Here is a 23,673-nt window from a genome sequence, read left to right as displayed (position 1 = left end):
ATACTCCCTAAAATTTTCAATTAAATGTTTATATACCTTGGTCACTTAATAGATTCTTCAGAAAAAATATTTTTAAGTTTTAAATTTCGGTAGTCACATAACTCATATTATTATAGAAGGTTTACGATATTTTGTTCACTGTACTATGTATCTCTTTAATTTGCTATCAGCTTCCGTGAAATTTAAATTTGAATTTGAAATGGAAGAGATCAATAAAAATGAAAACGTGTTTTAAACGTCCTTCAGCATTGTAATCTTACGTATGCTATAGAATCTTTTTTTTAATAATTTATGCAATATTTTAAAGTATTGTTCAATAATAATTTCATCTATTCATCATAAAATTCAATTTTACCTTCAAAAAGATTTAAATGAGGTAAATAATGTTTTATTTTATTTCTAGCTATAAATGTACATCTGAAAATAATTATGAAGTCTAAACTTTATACAGTCCTTCGATCCTATAAATCCAATTCAGTAAAATTATCTTAACAATCAAAAGTTTCAGTTTTCTTCGATCAAGCTTGACCGAGTTATAAAGCTTTGAATATCATTATTTTAGACAATCAGTTTTGGGGAAAGTCCAAGTGCTGATTGGCTTGTTTTCTTAAAGACTGTCGATGCATAGGACAAAAATATCGCGTTTTTATAGAATAAAGACATTTAAAGTTCCATAATTCAATCAGTTTTAATTGCAAACAAGCGGATTTTTTTAAAAATTTAAGATATTCCCATTCTTTTGTAATTCTCAAAAAATTTATTAAATATGTCTCACAGAACGAAGAATCTGTTGCTTTCAATTCGGGTTTTTGTCAACGTGATAGCAACGCCCTGATAAAATCTGATTTTTCTGACGGCTTCTTAACGTGTTCGGCCAGGTTAAATTTTATTTTTATTTCGTGCGAAATGAATTGTTTAATTGTTGGAAAATGGGATTAAAATATTTTTAAAACATTCATTAAAATATAAACTTAATTTATAGGTGAAAATAATGGTATCCTTGAAAAGATTATTTTTTGATCTTCATGATATTCAAATTATAATCTATACCTACTTAATCATTAAACTTTCTACATTTTAGTCTTTCATTTACAGTTCATTACTATGATAAAATATTGCAAAAACTTCCGTGCCAAATTTAATAACAATTCCTCTATTAATCGACAGTCAAGTCTTAGAAAAATATTACGATAACATTATTCAAAAAGCAGATTTTTACAAAATTTATGAATTTTATTATACCGAAAAAGGAATTTCGTGTGAAAACATCAAATTTTAATTTAATTTTTAATTAATTAAAATTCTAACAGAAATGTAAAAAAGAATCATCGCCCTGAGAAGCACAATACTACCCTCTAAGATATATATATATATATATATATATATATATATATATATATATATATATATATATATATATATATATATATATATATATATATATATATATATATATATATATATATATATATATATATATATATATATATATATATATATATATGCCAAATCTTTTAGCTATAGATCAAAAGGTCTGGTCAGCCAGTAGAATGCACACACACACACACACACACACACACACACACACACACACACACACACACACACACACACACACACACACACACACACACACACACGCACGCACACACATTCAGTTTTGAAATTAGAAAAGAAGAGATGTTACTGGTTCTCAAAAATATTTTTAAATACCATGATTATTTTTTAAAGTACTTGAAAAAAGCAAGTACTTTGTATAATTTTTAAATTTTGATTTAAAACTTCCCTTCATTTTCACTTTTCATAATAAAATAATAGAAAAGGAAAATGCATCATTTCAGACTCAAAATCGATCGATAATCTGAGCTGCCGTTTCTTCAAAATTGAAAGATTCGAAATAAAAAAAAAAAAGTGGAAATTAATTTTACAACACAATATGCATTCTTACGTCGATGAAAACTCATTTTTTGAGAATTGGATCAGAGCTATTGTGCAATTGAGTTATTCAATTTAATGGAAATTTTAAGTGCTATTTCATTATGCATTTCCGTAAGAGAACTTGTGTAATTAGATTTAAAAGCCATTAAGCAGAAAGGCTCTGGTTCATTAAAGGTTTAATCTTCCGTTGATCCCTTACAGCTCAAGTCGATTAATGCGAAGAAATTTTTAAGATGCTTTTGTTGAAATTGATTATAAGGAACAAAAATAAGAAAAAAAAGTGGCATGAAAAAATACCATTGAACTATATTCTGGTATTTGAATATATCAAGTTTTTGTTATTCAATCCAAAACTAGATATTTAAAAGAACAAAGGGTTGAAAAAAGCAAGACTTAATCTATATCGTTGAGTTTAGAGTAAGGTAATGTATATTCAATTAAAACTCTTTAAATGCTCTAAAGAATGGTCGAGAAACTGATTGTTTCTTTAGTACTAGTGAATTTCGAATGAGCACAAAGTAGTAAAAAAAAATGACAAAAAAAATCTTGTATTATTTTCTGGATACTTTTGGCAACAAGCTAGTTCGCCAGGGTTGACTGTCAGGCAAATTTTTAATGGAATATTTTATGTAAATTGGTTTATTAATAGCTTCTGCTGCAAAATATTTTTAAGTTTCAAATTTTAATGGGCATATAAGTCATACTATTACTGAAGCCTTACGCCGTTCTGTTCATTTCACTATGTATCTCTATAATTTTCTGTCATTTCCTGTATAATTTAAACTTCAAATTAAATTGGGTATATTAAGATTCTATTAATAGAAAAACGTTTTTGCCAAAACCGAACATGTTTTCCTTAAAAAAATCGGTGTATCGAAAACTGAATAATTCAACATTGAAATATTTCGTGCAATATTCAATATTTTTTATAATTTATGCAATATCTCAAGGAAGAATCCATTAAAAATTTCTCTGATTTATTATAAGTTAGATTTACTTTCAAAATTTATCATATGATTTAGTTTTACTTTCAAAAGGATTTCAATGACATAAATATTAATATTTTATTTTGTTTCAGTTAATAAATTCACTTTTGAAAATATTAATGAAGTCTAAATTTCTTACAGTCCTTTAGTCCTAAGGAATCATATTAAATGAAATATTCTTGACACTCCAATTTTTCAATAAATAAGAAAAAAAATCCACTTATCTCTTCTACCATCAAGTCTGATCGAATTATGAAGTTTTGAATATTTGTACTTTAGGACAATCTATAATTTCACAGTTTTAGACTCATCACTTTGGAGAAACTTCGATCGCTTATTGGCCGACTGATCAGATGGTCAATGGAATTATATAAAATCGCCTCTTTTTATTAGATAGTACTGCTCAAATTTTCATTACTCAATCAGTTTTAATCACAATAGAATGGAATTTTAGTTTATTTAAAATGTTACTGTCTCACAAATAATTTACTAAATAAGACTCACGGAATCAACTGCCTAAATAAAAATGTAAAACTCATTATTTACCCTAACATTTATCGATTAGAACTGCATAATGCAGCATTCCTTTGAAACATTTTCCCCACTAGATGTAGAACATGCCTAATACTAATTGTTCAGAAATTAGCCATTGGGCTCCGATTATAATTGCTATCCTGTATATATAAGTTATGTTTGTTGTAAATAATGCAAATTTTTTAAATCAACAGTCAAAATATTTTTTAAAAATAACAGAAAACTTTTTTTTTGCATAAAAGAATTGTTTTTCCGGAAAATATTATGTTTCGTATTTCTTTCATTTCATACAAACTTTTGATAAAAATTAAGCTTTTTTAGATTTAGTTTACAGTAAGAAAAACTTAATTTTTTAATTCGAGCTATTTTCAGCTGGATGGCAAAACATTCATAAAAACTATTTTTCCTCATGCGTACGTGTTGTAATCATGCAAGCTAAATTTCATATTTTGTAAGAAATAAATTCTTGGAAAATATACTTAAAGTATTTTTTAATTGATTAAAAATTGGAACTTTATTTCTATATTAAAAATTGATATCATTGAAAAAATAATTCTTGAATTTTAAAATGATGTAGAAAATTTTAGTACTATTATATTCCTGGAGGTTTCACTGAAAAACGCCAAAATTTTGCTTAATTTTTAATTAATTAAAATTTTAAAATATGTCTCAGAAGTGCACATTCCTATTCCCCAAAGTATATATATATATATATATATATATATATATATATATATATATGTTAAGTTTGATAACTCTAAAATATATAATTAAGTTCGATAATTGTCTAATCTGTAGCTCATCCACGCACACATACAAAGATACATTCATCTTTATTTGTTTCGAAAATTATTTATTTCTTTTATTCAAGCCAAGCTGCTGGTTACTTTCATTCGATTTTCCAACACTAATTATTATTGTTTGTAAAAATTTGATGTTTATTGAAAAGAAATATTTTTAGTATATTTTACTATTTACTATCGAAAGAATAAAAGTGTTAGAAAAAGTTACTGGATTTGTAATTAGATCTGTAGTACCACAATTATTTTTTAAAAACGAATAGCCTCTTAACATTTCTAGTATTAAGGATGCATTGTGTTTAGATAATTATTCGGAGCTGAAGGACACAAAATAAAGCTGATATTTGAAGCAAACCTCCGAATAACAATATCCGAGTAATCGCTACGATATGAGTTTGTAAAAATCGACAATTAAAGATCATGTGAAAAGATGTGGTTTCATTCCAAATTAAGATTCCGCACGTTTACACAGAAAGAACGTTGTTCTATCGCAATGGCAACTGAGATTTGTTACTCAAATGTGAAGAAGCAGATCGAATTCTGACCCGTATCAAAATGGAAAATTAAGAGGGGAGCTAACCCAAAATGTTTTGAAAGACGACATTCTTGAAATCTTTCTTACGATAAGATTTCAAGAAATTGTTTATTTTGAAATGTTTCTAGAAACTCAGGAATTTATGTCGCCAGTTAGAAATTGAGTTATTCCATCAAAGTGTAGAGACCAGCTTTAATTAATAGATAAAGCCAGCTTTAATTAATATTTCAACAAAATAATGGCCAACTTCATTTAAGCTCGACGACTTGTCTCAAAATGTTAAAGGATGGAATGTATGCCATACTCACCATATTCATCAGATCTTGCACACTCAGATTATTATTATAGATTTTATGTAGTTTTCATAATAGCAAAACTTTTTGTTAAAAAGAATATGTCAAAATTCTTTTTGTTCAATGTAAAGACTAGAAATCCTATTTGAGAAATTATGCAGCAGCCAAAAGAACGGAAAAATATATTGGATCAGAATGACCAAAACATAAATTAATAAAATATTTATATGCTTTTAAAACATATCTTTTATTTGTATAAATAGAAAATGGAATTCTTTTTCGAACGACCAATATAAAAACAGTTATTTCGATATCATTGTGTGAAAAATTAAAATTCCCATTAAAAGTTAAATATCTTCTATACAGTTATGGATTTTATGTTTCTGAACTTGAATTAAGATTTTGATATTGTTTATATTAACTTCTTATTCATATGCTCAACTATCTTAATTTCTAATAGTTAAAATGCACCTTTTTTCTCACAAGATATACTTCATAGAAAGATCAAATAAATTAAAAATGGAACGCGAAAACCATAAAACATTTAATCTAATAAAACTTTAAGCTAATAGCTTATTGAGAGTCGGGATTAAGTATGTATCTATTTTGTCTGTTTTGAAATATTAGTGACATATTACATAACATGTACAATATTAGTGACATGTACATAACATTTCTTCTTAACTATTTCAGTATTCATTTCGAATTTCAGTCCCTATGATAAATTCCAATGTCCTTAAATGATTTCATGATTTTGTTCTTCCATGATTTTCTTCTAAAAAATACAGTTGCTTAAGATTTTGAAATAAAATTTTAAAACATTGCAACCTCTTTTGAATTGAGAATTTTTTTATGTTTTCCTTTGGCCGAAGGCATAAACAAATTATCAGCATTTAATGATGAACTGATCTGATTTGTAAGGTTAGCTTGTTTTTATTGATACGGTTACTAACCATAGGTATATTTTTCTTATTATCAACTTGTAAACAGATGTATTTGTAAGTTGGAATACATAAAAATTGAAGAGCTAAAGAAGAGTTGTCGCTATCCAAACTCCCTCATCACAGGAACATTTTCTGAAAGGTAAATAATTAAAAGTAAAAATAGCTTTTTACAATACCGACAATTGAGTTTTGTAGGATTTTGTGTAAATGATAATAGTTCCAGGCATAATTTGTTCTTTTTACTTTCGAGTATATATTAGTGTATATAGAGAGAGCTCTGTGATCACCAAAAAACTCGAATTCCAGATTTTGGCTGGTTTCCACGTCTTAGATCTCCCTGAATTAATTAAAAAAACACCCTCATTTTTGTTATTATGTCTGTCTACCTGTTTGTGAACTTAGTAACTCAAACACACATTGAAGTAAAAAGGATGAAATTTGTTATATAAACTAATGACCAATTTGTAGATTTCTATCAAAATTTGAATGGTATCTATTTACAGGAAATCTGTTTGACTGCTGTTCGATTACAAATAAACTCGAAAACTCCAAAACGCTAAAAATTGGGTAGATAAATTTGGTACACAAATGTGGCATCTAAAATATGGATACTTTTCAAATTTTTAATCAAATCTGTCAAAAGGTTTATCGTCTGTGGGTTTTTACTTTTGCGTGCATGTAAACACAATAGCTGCTAAACAGGAATGACTTAAATCAATAAAATTCGGTGTATTGTGACTGCAACGGAAGTTCCGTGTCAGTTTTTTTTTATTGATCGTCAAAAATACGTTCAAAATAGCTATTCGCACGACAGATTCCATAAAAATTATAGATTCAAACTAAAGATCTATATTTCGTGACTATTACTCAATAGTTACATGCACGACATTTGTAATCTAATCCAAGGTCACCATTTTATGTGGTTGAAGAGAATAAGACCTTAATTGGAGAATATGCGCGAAAATGCTGGGAAGACCACTTCCGTTGGTTATGTATGCAAAGAGAGAATAATGTAATCGACAAAATAAATAAATAAATAAAAAATAAAAGATCGAATTCTAGATTTTGCTGAATCACCACATTTCAGACCTGCTTGTTCTAAAAACCTATTTTTGGAATAATTTTTGACTATGGAATCAAAAATGCAACAGTAATTTGAACTAGACGAATGGAATTTGGTATCTGGTTTGGTATCACCAAATTTTTAGTTTTCTATCGAATTTTGAACAAAATCAGAGGAATTTTGAATAAAATCAGAGGTTTGTCTCGCTGTCCGAATACAAGCAAGGTTATTACAAAGCTAGAAGAGCTAGATGACTAAAGTTCAGATGTTAACATTTAAAGTGTAAATCTATAACACATTTTTATTTTACTTCAAAGGATTGACCATCTGTATTTTCACATGTATATAATACAACCACTTAGATCAATGGAACTCGAAATACAAGTTTTGCTTTTGAAATGCAGAATTTTATAAAATTTTGAACTAAATTTTTGAAGTGGTTGATCGTCTATAGATCTGCATTTTCTCATGCATGTAAAGGCGAAAATTAAAAACACAGTGATTTAAATAAATGAAATTTGGCTTGTCATTTTGTTACTAAATTTGTAACTCTAAGTCAAATTTTGGTTTCAAGCAGATAGACAGAAAGATATCTAAAATTAATGCTCAAATTTCTTCATTATACTACGAAGTGATCAACACTCATGTTTCAGACAACACTGAAAATAAAAAATAAAAAATTATCTCTCGTGGTGTTTCCTACCTTTCCTAAGGTTCACAACTTTTATTAAGGCAGGGGGATAACAATTTTATTAAGTTGTATGCAAGAAAGTTTCGTTGAGACCACTTCCACTGAATTTCATTGTACTTAATCAGAAATGTTGAATACTCCTTTCACTCCATTTCATCAGCTTCAACAGTGCCTTTCCTCTTGAAACATTTAAAATTTTGTTCAATTATGGAACTAGGTGGAGTTGTTTGCTTCCATTTAATTAAATTCATTTTCGAGTTGGAAAAGATTTTTTTATTTAAAAAGTCTACATTCCTCTCTTGATTTTTCGAAGGAAAAAGTGTATAATACATGAAAAACATATAAAATGTTCTATCGCAAATGTTGCCAATTATGAAATATTTTTCAGCCAATTAATTTTTATCAATATTTCATTTCAAAAATTAATACAATTTAGTAAATTATTTTATTTTTTGATTCTCTATAAAGATAATATTTAAATTGATTTAGAATTTAAAAAAAAATCAAATTTATTATATTTGCTGAATTATACCTAAGAGTTGCTCCATTTACTTCATTTATGTGTAAACATGTATTTTAAAAGTAAGGGGACATTTTTTTTGCAAGCTGATAGAAAATTTTAATATAAGTCTGTAATTCACTAATATAGCTTTCTCGCCTTTGGAGTTTTAACAAAACTACTTTAAAATGCATTGATATGTCTGCTCCGCTGATATCTCTGTTTCCTAATCTTTACTTTTCCTCTCCTCTTAGGATTTAATTTTCGTTTTAAATATACATTATTTTTATCTGCATCATTCGAAAAAGAAATTTCTTTTCATGAAATTATCAAATGGAAAAAAATATTCATTTTATCCTGTTCAAATTATTATTCTAACCATTAATAAAGGAGAGTTAGTTTTTGAATATTACCTGAGCTAATTGAATGTTGAGGATGGGTTCACTGCTTCGCTTGAGGAACATTTTCAGTTTTGTTTCTTTGGTGGATTCTCGCTTCTTTCCCAGTGTCTCTTTAGAGGGAGTTTGTTGTTGTTGCCCATACAAGATCTTGTGGAATACTCTAAGTTTTCAAAAAGAGTTATTTTATTTCAACAGTAAATTTGAAAAGCAATAGTACATGTAAAAAAAAAATTATACGAAAAATTTCTTCATTTTAGGTTCAATTCATGCGATGTTTTTGAATTCCAATTAATTAATTAATTGTATACTGTTACAGAAATGCACTTTTACATTCCCTCTCACTTTTTCATTAAATTTTGTGGAAAAATATGCAAAAAGAAATAGGAAAGAAATTCTTAATGATACCGCCAGTTAGTTTCTGTATTCTCGTTTTATGAAAGTATTTAACAACAAAGAAAATTTCTTCATGACGATTGTATAAATTACATATACTAAAATAAATGTATAGAAAATAACCAAAAGCCGCATGAATCTGTCAAGCCACAGAAAATGAACTAGCCGAAAAGAAAACGAAAATAACCTTAATTTTTCAGAAATATTTCTAAAATCACTTTTATATCTTGCCTACAAGTTTCCAGATATTCGCCAAGGCCAGAGGTCATTGACACGTTACAGCATTCATATTGTCACGCGATTTCATAATATTTTTTCAACCTGAAAAGTGGGCAGAGTATCTCAAATTTAAATCGGCATTGCATGTTTAATAAGTATTAAGTGAAAAAAGTTATTTAATTACATTTTATTAATTTTTGATATGGTAAATCAATCAAATTACAGCATTCAAATATTTTTTTAGAAAAACATATTTTTCTGAGATTCTCTTTATTATTACATTCGAAAATCATTGCAATGCTGAATAAGTTGAAAGAAGAAGCAAATTCATTTGCTTCCACATCATCTACCAATCATCTTTACAAGTCTGTTTAATGTAATCTGAAATTTCAGCTGATCGTTTTCATACTGTCGAAACATTTCATAAGGATAAGTATTAGAATTTGATTTTCACAGTTTGGATTTAAAGCTGAAGAATCCAGATGTTACAAAAATATTGATTTTTTTTTTCAATTTTATTCTCATGAAACGAAGAAAATTCCATTTCTTCTCCAAACATATAGGCTTAAGATTTCAAAATTCAAATATAAAAAAAACCTAAAGAATAAAAATATATTATTAGGCATAAAAATTTATTTCCTACGTTTTTCGATAGATAGCTGAAAGCGAGGAATGTTGATGCAGATAGCCAGATCAGAAATGTCTCAAAGTAAGCTTGACATCTATAACATAACGATAGCATCGCATTAGTTAATTTGTGTTAGTATCCTTTGCGGGAAATTTTGATTTTTCTGCTTTCCATTTAAAGAAAACTGCGTCAGTAGGGCATCAAATATTCTCAAGTACTTACGGTGAATCTGCTTTTTGTGAAAGAATATATCGCAAGTTATTACTACGCTTCAGACAGTTCAATATGCATGGGATATGCTTTGCATTTCGTAGGGTCAGTTCAGTTTTATTTATTTTGAGCTGGTGAGCCGAGTGATAGTTCTATCACCGACTTTTCTTTCGATACCGATCCCTTCAGTATCGAAAGCAGTTGATGTGTTTGGGCGTGAAGGAGAAACGACGATAGTATTAAGAGAGACACTTCAAAGTTATCCTCCAGCATGTCAATGCTCGCCAGTGTCTCAAAATCGATTAAAATATGCTTTGAAAACGTTAAAATAAGAGGTCTTACCCCACCCATCGTATTCTTCAGACATTGCTATTTCCAACTACCCTTTGTTTCGATCTACGGTGCACGGCTTGGTAGACGAGTATTTCTATTCTGATGAAAAAGTCCAAAAATAGATCAATTCGTGAATCGATCTACTTTGAAAATGCATTGTTTTCGAGACGGCATCCGATAGTTAACACAAAGACGGGGAAAAGTAGTAGCTAATCGACGGACGGTAATTTGAATCATGTATAAGTAATTACTTTTTTAAAATAAAGCCTCCATTTTTAGGAAAAAAAACGGCCAAAACAAACAAATACACCTAATATTTTGTATTTAAATATGCAATTATCTACATTTTTCTAAAAGCATGTCCCTTTCTTTCTAATTTAGTTAAGCATTATATGGATATTTATATTTAATATTTATCGGCAATATACATATGTTTAAATAAATTTTTATTTATTTCTGAGTATCAATTTAGTTTTAATATTTATAATGAAAAATATGTACCTTTCGGTTTTTCAAGCTGCAATATATTCAATATTTACAAATTTTTTCAGCTATTGAAAATGAAAATAAATTCACTGTAATGTCAAACTTAGTCTTACTCTTATATTATTCAAATATTGGGATAAACAACCAGAATAGGTTTTTCTGAACTTATCAATTTGTGATTATGCATTTGCAGATTATCTCACCATAGATCATTTTCGATTTGTTATCAAAAAACGAATGATTTAAAGTATAAATATTTTTGTAATGTTTTATAGTGAAAGTGTCTCCTTTTTCTTGTATGTATTTTTAGTTTAGATATAAAATTTACTTAAAAAAAAGCATCTTAATTTACAATTCGAATTGTGTTGTTTGCAACGTCTCAACTTCCTTAAAAGTACATGAATGAACAAGGACCAATGGTTGAATCGATATCCATAAGAGAAACTCTACTATTAAATTCAGTAATATGTATTTGATTTTTATACCGAAAGTAATTTGAATAACACATCTGAAAAAACGTACCCAAACATGATTTTAGAAGAACGCATCACATCAAATCAAAAATAATTGAGAGAGATACCACAGTCTAGAATATTCTTTTGTGCATATGGAAAGGGAAGAGAATATCGTATTAAAATAAAAAAGATGCTAGAAAAGGCAGAAATAAATAAATTCGATTTCTTAAAAATTTGATAAAATGAGCGATGCTACTTTTGTTTTATTATTTTTTGGGTTATTTCTTTAGAATATGAAATAAACCTTTCTAGAAGAAGCAATTTCAAGAGAAACAAGAGAAGAAACAAAGTGTTTTTGCGCTGTTTGAAGAAGAAAAAAAGAATAATATAGGAAACAAATGAAAAGAAACATTTCATTGCATGGGTGCCTTTCAAAAGACAACTTTTCATTTTGTGCGAAAAACAAATTTCTTTTCTTTTTGCATTGTCACAACAATGCTGAACAAGTTAAGAGAACGAGAAAGCGAACAAAAATAGAAACAATTTGCGAGAATGAAACATTCCTTACACTGCTTTTGACATTCTCTCGCTCTTTCTTGTCATTTTCCATGATTAATCTAAAAGCCTTTTCTTTTGTAACACGTTTTCCGCTAACGAAATATATGTTGTCAGAGGAGTATTAACTTTGTATTCTATCAATGAATTAGAATCAGGGAGAAATTGCAGATATTGAGTCATTTCATTACTGACTCATTTTGTTTGCTAAGTGCCCTTTTATGAATTACTTTGCATTTTGGATTCAATATGTATTTTATAAAAAAAAACATTGAAAAACTAAATGCACATTGTTGAAAAGTTTTGTCTCGAAATATAACAAAATCGATAAAACCGTCATTAATTATTCAAATAAAAATAAAATGCATTTGTTGATAGGCACATTGGAATATTTATTTTAAGCAAGTTTTACTTCTGAACAAAATATTTTGCCGTTACCACAATCTGGCAAGTTAAAATTGTGTTAAAAACAACCCAAAACAAAATTCAGCGTGCTTTTCCAAAAAATTAATAATAATCATTTTTAATGAACTAGTCAAAAGTTACTCATATGATAGAATTAAAGTATTGTTGCCTTCATTTCACTTAATAGCTCTTGTGTAATATGAACACGATCGTTCAAAGGTTCGATGAACTGGTTTATATAGTCTTAGAAGTAAGATTGTATACCAGTATCAAATTTTTGGATCAAATCCAACAGTGGTTGATTGTTTATCTGTCTTTATGTGCGCATGTGAATATCATAATTCAAAAACCTAACTTGCTACATAAATAAAATATGATATGTGGCATTGTCATCAAACTTACTGATACTTATCAAAGTTTAAATCTCAATCCATTTATATTGAAAGGTCTAAAATTCATAAAATATTTATTTCATTGCACCCCGAAGTTAAATTTCTAAAGTAATAATAGTTATATAAGTTTATGAGTAAGATGAGGAGAGAGATTTCCAGGCATTAAAATTTCTAAAAAGTTTTATAGTTTGAAACTCTTTGTGTATTTATATTTTTGTAAAATCCATTATAGTAAATCAGTTTTCTTAAATTTTTCAAAAAATGTCATTTCGTGCTCATGATTAATTTGTAAGTAATAGGGCCATAAAACAAACTCCAAATAACAAAAAATATAAAAAAAGAATTATGAAAATTCTTATAACAAAATTAGAAAAACTTTTCAAAACTCCTAAATTAAACTTGCTCCTGAAGTATAAATTTTTAGAAAAATTATGTGAGCAGTAAGCTTATTTTCAAGGGTTTTGATTTATTAAGACAAAGGAATTGAATCAGTTCAGGATTTTCATAAAAAAGGATGGAATTAGTTCGGCTGACGCCTCAGTCAAAAAAGAGATGTAGCAGTGGGAAGCTACATGTTGTTTGGCCTGTGCTACGAAATAATGTAACAAGAAATACATGAAAGATGGGAAAAAAAAGAATGTAAAATTAAACTGACGTGGTGCATTTGACAGTATCAAGTAAAAAGGAATTGGCTTCAATAAGAAAGAATACACTTAAAAATGCGAATATTCCAACAACCTTCTCTTTATCTTTATTTTTACTTATCAAAAAGATTAATTGTCTGTTGGCGTCTACAGGCTAGACCTTTTGACTTAGAGCTTCCAAGTTTGGCAAATTTGATACTTATACTAATATATCTACTTTGTACTTGTATATATATATATATATATATATATATATATATATATACAGGCTTTTTAAACCTTTTAATTAATTAAAAATTAAGTTGAAGTTTAACATTTTTCTGCGATAACTTTCAAAAATATTTTTGTGCAAATATGAATTTCATAGTTTCAAAATTAAAAAAAATATTATCTTTCTAATTGCATCATTTTTTTAACATTGAATTTTCTATTTTAATCAATTTTTAAAAATATTTTAAGTATATATTTTTATAATTTATTTCATACAAAACAAAAATAAAATTTGGCCTTCACAAGCATGTTAAGCATGAATGGGGGAAAATAAGCTTTTATTTATGTGTTACAATCGCGACTCTGATAAAAGCTCAAATTAAATGATTAAATTAAATCTTATTGCAAACTAAATCTAAAAAAGTATAATGCTCAGAATGTGTTTGTCAACAATGAAATTAACTTGAAATGAGATATTTTCTAGAAAGATAAGTGCAAGAAAAGGGTTTTTGTAAACTTTTAAAATATCTATATTATTATTCAAATTATTCTGTAGTATTTAAAGCAAATGTGTTTTATAGGTATACAATCTGACCACTCTAATCAAATTCAAGCATTTAATTTCTAAACATTTATTACTAGGCATATGCATATAATAGGAAAAATGGTCTAAATAAGGTAAATAATACTATTTTATACTTTTGGTATCAATAAATGTCTTGATGAATTACTAATTTTATATTTTTATACAGATCCTCTATCCTATGGTCATATTTAGTAAAATATTTTTGAGACACTTGCGGTTTCAATGAAAAGGAAATTCCAATCTAATGCGATTAAAACTAAGTGACTTATGAAAATTTGAACACTACTATTTTATAAAAGCGCGCAATTTTAGACAACTTCATTGACTTTCTCTCAAATGTTTTCATCGACACCCGAAGTTTCCCCAAGTTCGATTAGTCTAAAATTATAAAATTGTTCATTGACCTAAATTAACATTGTGTATTATCCTGATCTGAATATAGTATGCTGAAGACAGAAAAGTCTTTTTTTTTTCATTTAAATGCTGTAGTGGCAAGAATATTTCTTTGGATATGATTACTTAGGACCAAAGGACTGTATAAAATTTAAACTTTATAATTTTTCAGAAGTATATTCATCGACGGAAACAAAAAAAACAACAAAAAAATTACAGTAATTTGATTCTGTTTAAATTTAATCATATAATAGATAATATTTTAAATTTTAGAATAGATAGCAATATCTCATATAAATTGTTTCTGTATTGGTCTTTGGAAAATATAAGAATTCCAAAATGAGATGATTAAAACACAGAGTTAAATTAATGTTTAAATCTGTGTAATTGGTAAACTATAATACAATACTGTAAGAATGTCCAATCTTGTTGCGTTTTTCAAAAAATTAAAAGCTTACAGTAGCATTGTTGTTATATATTTCATTTTTTTCTCCTTTATTACGTAATTTAACAATTTTCTGATGAAGGAGTAGAAAGGGGTACAATTGGCTGAGAGGCCAATGGATACCATCTTAATAGAAAATGAATACTTTATTTATGATACTGTCATACATTACCTGCTCCTCGCTGCTAGGACCGCTTTGACAGCACATACTGGTTCTCTGGTGTCTCCGACGAGGAAAGTGACGTCACACAGTTCCGGCATGCTAGCCAGAAACTTCATATCTTCGGCCAGTCCTGTCTTGTTCTCGAATACCGAATAGTCTTCGGTCTCTTCACCCTCCGCCAATTCCTCGGACATAGCGTCTGCACTAAAGGAACAGAAATGAATAAGAATTATTAATAGATAAATCTACTGCACAGTGAAAAGGTTATTAAAAGCGAATTTCGAAGAAAATAATCTGGATAGTAAATAATATAGAGTGGTTATAATCACTTTTCATAATCACAAAAAATTATTACGAAAAAACTATTGGTTATAATACTTAAAAATTTTTATAATGGAATAGTCGGAATAGCACCTAAATATTATTAGTTCAATAGATAGTGCAACTAATGATGGAATAATAAATTTACATTCGATTATAATCAAAATATCATCAATGATGTTCTTTGATTCTATAAATTCAAATCGGCCTTTAATGTTCGTTGTTAGTTTGGGAGTTATAGAACGGAGAAAGTGTTTTGCGACGTCAGTTGTTGATACACGAAAAATAGCATCACAATATGACAATCGAAATATTGGCTAGAATTGGAATACCGCCTTACATTCTGTGAACTGTCAAGAATACCCACATGGAAATTTAGTGATATAAATTATTTTATTATAAACTTTATGAGAGTCTTTACCAACCGAATCATTACATACCTATGTAACTGTATGCCAAATTATAAAATAACAGCTTTTTTGCATTAATTTTTTTTGTAATCAGGACAAGACTTTGTGACCACCCTGTATAATGATTAGATTTTAAAAGTGATTCTTAGATCACAAGCGAATAACACAATTCTCTGGATAAATGGGAAATGTTCTTTGTTTGTAAAATATGTAAGAAGTTTTTCTTTGCAAAATGGAATGCATTCTTTTCTACTTTAGGTATAATTTCACTAAAAATCAAATTTTGTTTTTATCTTTGTAGAACAGAAAAGGAAATAATTCACTCATCTTCGGACATGAATATTAGATACATAATTACTATTCTTATTTAAAGAGTACATTCGAAATCTCGTGACTTTTAATCATCGAGCTTCCATGAATACAGGCAGACTTCTCAGGGGTGGATTTGGCTCTAGATGTAAATCTATAACTTTTTTTTAAGGGTAAGAAATCAAATTTTATCCAATAAACTCGTTTTTTTATGTTATGTTAAAAATATACAGACAATAAGAGAGAGTCCCTAAAGTAATAGCTTTGAACTCAAGGAAGCCTATAACGCTGAAGTTAGTATATTCTCGAGTTAAAATATTTTCTGATGAATGCAATATTTTTTTCTTTGTATATATCATTTACTGGAATCTAAAATGATATCAATTTTTGTTCAAGAAATAGAAATAGGAGCAAATTACGCAGGTATAGTTTAATTTTGAATTTCATCTTACTTTTCACAAAGTGTAATCAGTATTAGAGAAGTTGTAATTAAATCTGTTTTAATTCCTTTTATTAGAATGCTCATTTTACTTTTTCAGGCTTTTGAGGCTTATTTATAGAAAATATTCCTAAATTGTCTATGAAACCCAGAAAACGTTCACATTTCCCCTGATCAAAATGAAAATGAATTGAACTTTACTCTTCTTCCTGGCACTTTAAAAAATAAAAAAAGCAGAAAAGTTTCGGAGAAACGTAAATCTAGGTGTTAGATTGAAAGCTTCAAAGATTCAATCCGAAATTCCTTAGATTTTCACGAAAGGAAGCATCAGTATTTTTATAAAAATTTCAATGATTTATGAAAGAACTATTGATATTTAACAACTATATTTATGACAATTTTATTAAGCTAATGGCGCTTTTAACTTTTCGTATACAAAGAGAAGCATTATAGTCTACCAAAAAAATTTTCCAACTCAAGATATTTAACGAATCTTTATTATTTAACGAATTTTTAGGTTTCAGAATTCAATGAATAAACAAATATTTTAAATTATATCTGTACTTCTTTTTATAGTTGTCTACCTATCTGTGAATATGATGGCTGAAAAATGTTTTTATCTAGATAAACGGCATTTTGCATATGATTTTTATAACAAATTTGTAGATTTCTATCAAATTTTACTGAAATCCATTTAGAGAAAATTTGTCTGTCTGGTTTTTCGGATATAAGTGAACTCTATAATCACAAAACATAGAGAACTAGATAGAAAAAAAATTGGTATGTAGGTTTAGCATTTGAAATACATATTCCTATCAAACTATGAACCAAATCTGACAAGAAATCGACGGTTCGGCGGTCTGTACTTTTACAAGAATGTAGAGAGATACTTTAAAAACGTAAAATCTTATGTAAATGAAATTTGGTTCATAGCTATAACATATTAAGTGTAGATTGTGTCCAAGTTTTGAACCATATCTGTTAAAAAGCCGATCATCTATCGGTCTGTTATTCTCGTGCGTACGAACGCGTTTTCGCAAAAACGCAATGATTTAAATAAATGGAATTTGATATACGATCTTGTAATTATAGTTATAATTCTCTATCCGATTTTGATTTCAATAGTTGGAAAAAATGCAACGAAAACATATTTCGAATTTCTTTTTTCTGATACTGTTTCTGATTTTTTGATGCTATTTGTCAAAAATATATTTCGATTAATTACTTGTCAGCAATTAATTGCAAAAAATAAAATCAGCAAAGATCGGCAAAAAAAAAAAAAAAAAAAAAAAATCAAAATCGTCAATTCTAGATTCATTAAAAACGATATATTCATGCCAAATATTGATTCTTTTCTAATTATAATTCGCATTTGATATACGAGTGTAAGAGATTACTTATTAGAATTCAAGAGAGTGAAAAAAAAAAAAAAAACGGTTGTTCAAAATTCTCTGGAGGTAAAAATCTCGTGAAAAAAAGAATTTTTCTTTTAAAAAAATAAACATTTTTCTTTGAAATAAATGTATCACCTTTTTTTTCTTAGAAATTATTCTCTTAATCTTCTTTTAATCATAATATTTTATAAATATTCACTTAGGTATAATCGCCAATTTATAATTTTTTTTCTAACACTACCTGACGCCAAATGTGGTAATTCACAAAATTTGAATTGCAACCCTACAAAGAAAACTTGCGTGTTTCTTAATAGAACTTCTTTTTTACCGATGTTTAAGTTGGCGTCCTTTTTAGTAGTTTGTGAAAGTCTTTTTAACAAAAGAGCAGAAATCGTACCTTAAGCCTAAACAAAGACTATGACTTTCGGAGGGAGAGGGAGAGGCCAGTGGCTAAAGGAGCCATTATTCAGCGATCACTAAATAAACCTGGATAAAAGATAGGATTTACCATACTACATTTAAAAATTCCAATATGTTAAGTTGTGTCCTTTTCATCATAATTATATTTATTTATTTTCTAATTAAACGTATTAATTTAAAGGATAGTTTATTTCTATCAATGGATAGGGCGCCATTAAGAATTAAAGGATTTTCTGAATTAAGAAACCACAGTGTAAAAGAGACGATTCGGCATAAATGACTCTTGATATAGGAAGCAAAATAAACAAAATTTATATGAGATGTACTAATTTTACAAAGTCAATAGGCTTAAAAATTTGAATAAAAAAAGTGAGTGTTGAATGCTTACAAATATAATGACAAAAATAAACTAATAAATAAACAATATTTATGTATACATATGCTAAAGAATAATTTGCAGAAACATGCAGTTAAAAAATTCACGAGTTTCATTTCATAAATTTGAATTATAAAAACAATTTATTACATTTATCGTAACATATTCATATCTCTGGTATTATTTCGTATATTGTTTGTATTATTATGCCCGTATTTTCTCTGTTGCCATGTTGAAGCATTCGCCACAAACAAGGCAGCAAAACATTGCATTAAAAATTTTCTATACATTTACATAAATTACAAAAATTTCTATACATACAATTTCTATATATTTCTATTATGATAGAAGAAAAAAGAGAAACAAATATGACAAGCAAGATTAATTTTCGAATTTTGAGAGTATTTAATCTTTAACGATTTTTTTATTTTAATTTTTAATAAAAGAAAGGTAAAATTTTGCATAAAACAAGCGCATATTAGAATATTTGGCTTAAATATAGGATTTAAAAATCTCTAAGAAAACGTTTACATTTATTCAAAAAAGAAGACAAAAGTAATCTTCTCTTAAACATTTTACTTTAACAGAAAATAAAAGCTTGTGCAACGCGATTTAAGCAACTTTTCACCTTTTTTTAGAATTAAATCATCAACTCTTAAAAATTGAAAAATCTTTTTTCAAGAGCCTGAAGAAATCTTGTGAAAATATTTTAGAGAAAGGTAAACGCAAAAAAACATAAGACAAAATTAATTTTCCTTCCCATTTCATGATGAAATACAAGCCAACTTTCTTCTTTTTTTCCAAATTATATGAGAAACTGACGAAGTGAAAAGAATTGATAAATAGACAGATTCTAGATAAGTTAAAATAGGTATGTTAAAATGCTGATTCGTGGAAAGAAATAGATGTTAATACTTTTTCAATTAAAAAAGTCACAGATCAAAAGTTGCAATAATTAACGAATATTTCTTTCACTTGAATATCTCTTATACTCGTATACTTGACATTTTTTTTTGTATTTAATATCGTAGTATAGTGAATTGAATCGAATATGCATTTGGATCTTTTCTTTAAAGGCAATTCATTTTAAATTTGATTTAAATATACAATTTCAATTTCAAGACCAAATATCGAATTTCACTTATCTTTTCTTAAGCAGAAAAAAAAAGTTTCAACAATTATTGTTGTTTTTCTGTTCAAAATCAAGATATAGATTTATAATTTTGATATTTAAATAATATATATTAAAATTTATCCATCTGCTGCTTTTAGTTTTTGCATTCACAAATATATAAACAGATCGATGGGCAGTTGAACAGTTGACGGATTTGGTCTAAAATTTGACACAGAATTATAATTTTAGTAATAATAGTTTGCGCCAAATTTTTTCATCAGTCTAGCTACATTTCTCACTTATCGTGTTCACAGATAAATATAATTTTAAAAATTGTTTTTTTCCAACTCGGAGGGGTTGAAAGTAGAGATTCTTTAAAATCTTTAAATGGGATTTATTTTTAATAGTACAATACTTTATCTACATATGTTTCAAGTAAAGAAAAGTAAAAAAGGAATTAATCAATCGAAAAACATTCAGAAAAAAATCACAGATATTATATTCTAATAGTCTGAAATGAAGTTTTCTGCAAAATTCTCTGTGTTTAGAAAACATCTTGGATTTGGTTTATCTGTAATTGGACATACTGAAGTTATTAATCCTGCCAAACTTCCAGTTTCATTAATGTAACCCAAACCCATGAAACAAATGAGACTAATAATCCATGTTTTACAACTTTAAATTATGCTTACAGCTTTGCTCAATTTCGATATTGATTTTTAATTTTAATTTTTTTACTCCTGTTCCATTTTTTATATTTATAATCTCTTAGTACATTTTATTTATTATATATATAATTTTCTGTTTCATATATATTTTTTCATATGATAAAACATTAAACTTCCGTAGATTGACTCATTCAGTTAGTTGTCAATTACCAACTTATCCGTTTGTTCGTTAGCTTTGTTCGACTTCGATATTGATTTTTACTTTTATTTCTTTTTCTTGTAAGTGTCATTTTACATCTTTTATTCTCTCAGTAGGTTTATATTCATATATAATTTTTATTTCGTATATCTAATTTATCTTGTCTGAGATAGACTCATTCAATTAGATGTCAATTACCAGTAAATCCTTTTTGGATTAGTCGGCTTATTTTCACGTGGATAATCCACAACACTCGATAGAAATGAGAATTTGCTTTCCAACGCCCTCTAATATTACAAGTAACATCAGTTGTAAAGGTGCATTGTTGAAAGTCATTATCAAAAACGACGGAGAGAAAAGGAAATGTCACACATGACGAATGATTTAAAGTTATTTTCTTGAGAAAAATTAGAAAACTCCAATTGCTGTGAGAATGTGGGGAATTCCGCGAATTGTTTTCAGTTAGAAAGTTGTTTAACTTTCAGATATGATAGATTAGTGAGTTTAAGAAGAATGCTTTCTGTTTTTGAAAAATAAAAAAAAATGTCTTGGGTTATAAATGGATTCTTTAATGAAATATCGATCCCAATTAATTCTGAAATCTTTTTCAACGAATTTTCCGATCACAACAAAAATTCAACTTAAATGTTGAGTAGTTTTTATGCATATGATAAAACTATGGTAAGATTTGAAACAAGATTCACTTTTCTATAGTGTTGATCATTAAAGCAGCGTTTCTCAACCTTTCAGTATTCGCGGCCCAGTTTTCAATCATAATTTTCATCGCGCCCCCCACACCCGCTTACAATAAAATGTATACAACAATAAAGTATATTGAGTATTTTGTATTCTGTTTTTAAATTATTTTTAACTAACTGCCAAAACAAGAGTAAAAATGCAAATGTTGGCAGAAACCACATTTGCATTTTGCCATGCGGGCGGTTAATAGATGAAACGAATGAAAGCGGGGAAAATTTATATATTATATTTGAAATGAAAGCCAAACAGGGGAATAAAGTTAAAAGAATATGAAAGTAGAAAAATTCTTTCATGAAAGTTAACTTAGACGGGGTGAGCTAAATTTAGAAACTGGGAATACATTTTTTTTCGAATAATAAATAATAAAAGAAATAAAACAGAAGCATGACTAAACAAAAGAGAAAAAAAATAAGTAATGTTTGTAAAGGGAATCCACACGACCGACGCCGCCTCGAGCATGCGCAGTGCAAATATTTTCTTATATGAATAAAGAAAATGTTCGATAACACAAGTTTCAATTCCAGCCAGTCTCATTCGAGTCGATCCTTCTATCGCTATCGAATCTATCGTGAATGTGTATGTTATATATGTTTTCGTGTTAATTGCAATTCACAATATTAAATATTCACGGCAGCAGATTTATGCAGACACATGGATAAATTTTTAAGCGGAAGTAAGCGAACATTAGATGACAATCCAGCATCAACAAGTACACTTAATACTTAAATTTTGGATATACCAGCACTGAAGTAAATGAAGAAGAAAAGCCCCTGTGTATCATTTGCTCAAAAATGTTGGCCGCAGACAGCATGAAACCTAATAAACTTAAACGACATTTGGAAACGCTTCATAGTGAGTACGTCAACAAACCCAGAGAATTCTTCGAATTAAAATTAAAATCATATAAAAAGCAAAAATCATTTTTTAAAAGAAACTTTGTCTGTGAATAAAAAATCTTTAATTGCATCTTATAAAGTTTCATATAAAATAGCCAGATGTAAAAAAACCTCACACCATTGGTGAAGAGCTTATTTTGCTGGCAGCAATTGAGATTGTAGAAACTATGTTTGGAGATCATTTTTCAAAACAATTGCAGCCCATATATCTTTCAAATGATACGGTTGCTCGTCGAATTGGTGATATAGCTGAGGATGTACAGTGTCAGCTTTTCTCAAAGTTGCGTGACAAATTGTTTTCATTACAGCTTGATGAAGCATTAGATAGTAATAAAGATGCTCATTTAATTGCCTATGTTAGATTTTGTGATAATATGTCAGTAGTAGAACTAGATTTCTGCAAACCAATCGTAAAATAATGATTTAAATAATTATTTAAATAAAGATTTAAATATGATTTAAATAATGATAATAAATAATTTCTGCAAACCAATAGTAAACAAAACTACATTTCTGCAACTCAAAACAACAGCGCTTGCATTATTTGTTATTTTAAATGATTTCATGAACGAGGCAAACATAGAATGGAAAAACTGCGTCGGAATATGTACCGATGGTGCTCGTTCAATGTCCGAAAGATTCCAAGCTATGATCCACAGAGAAGCTTTGACTTCGAAATAAATGTGTCCTGGTCTGAATATTGTGTTAACTACGGTTGTAACCGTAGCAAATTATATAAAAATGGGACCACTGAAATCGAGAATCTTTTCCGCACTTTGTAAAGACATGGGTTTCAGTACATTCAGCATTACTATTTTATTGCGAGACAAGATGGTCATCAAGTGGGAAATTTTTACAACGTGTTTATGATTTAAGAGAAGAAATCAGCATTTTCCTAGAAGAAGACAACAGACCGGAGGCCGAGAATTTTCGCAATGGTTTATTTCTGATGAAAATGAGCAATTTGGTCGATATATTCGAGAAATTAAATAACTTGAATCTTGAACTCCAAGGAGCAAATACATATATGATGGATACGAGAGATAAAGTTAATGCTTTTTGTAGAAAATTGGAATTGTGGAGCAGAAATTTAAAGCAAAAAAAAAAAAAAAAAAAACACCTATAAATGTTTGCAAATGTGAATGATTGTACCGAAACTTACAAGGC

At 27.9% G+C, this 23,673-nt stretch overlaps 1 protein-coding gene across 1 annotated transcript in view; it reads right to left on the bottom strand.

Moving 5' to 3' along the window:
- Positions 1-15,397, bottom strand: part of LOC129969333 (serine-enriched protein-like) — a 30,001-nt gene extending 14,604 nt beyond the window's left edge. The window contains exons 1-2 of the mRNA XM_056083862.1: positions 15,211-15,397; positions 8,697-8,844 (exon numbers count right to left, since the gene is read on the bottom strand). Of these exons, the coding sequence (XP_055939837.1) occupies positions 8,697-8,844; positions 15,211-15,395 (333 nt within the window). The 5' untranslated portion in view covers positions 15,396-15,397. The remainder of the gene's footprint in view (positions 1-8,696; positions 8,845-15,210) is intronic.
- Positions 15,398-23,673: the final 8,276 nt, after the last annotated feature.

Source organism: Argiope bruennichi, chromosome 5 (assembly GCF_947563725.1).
Source record: "Argiope bruennichi chromosome 5, qqArgBrue1.1, whole genome shotgun sequence".
Taxonomy (NCBI): Eukaryota; Metazoa; Arthropoda; class Arachnida; order Araneae; family Araneidae; genus Argiope; species Argiope bruennichi.
The sequence above is the reverse complement of the archived record's forward strand: the minus strand, read 5'-3'. Positions and strand labels throughout refer to the sequence as shown.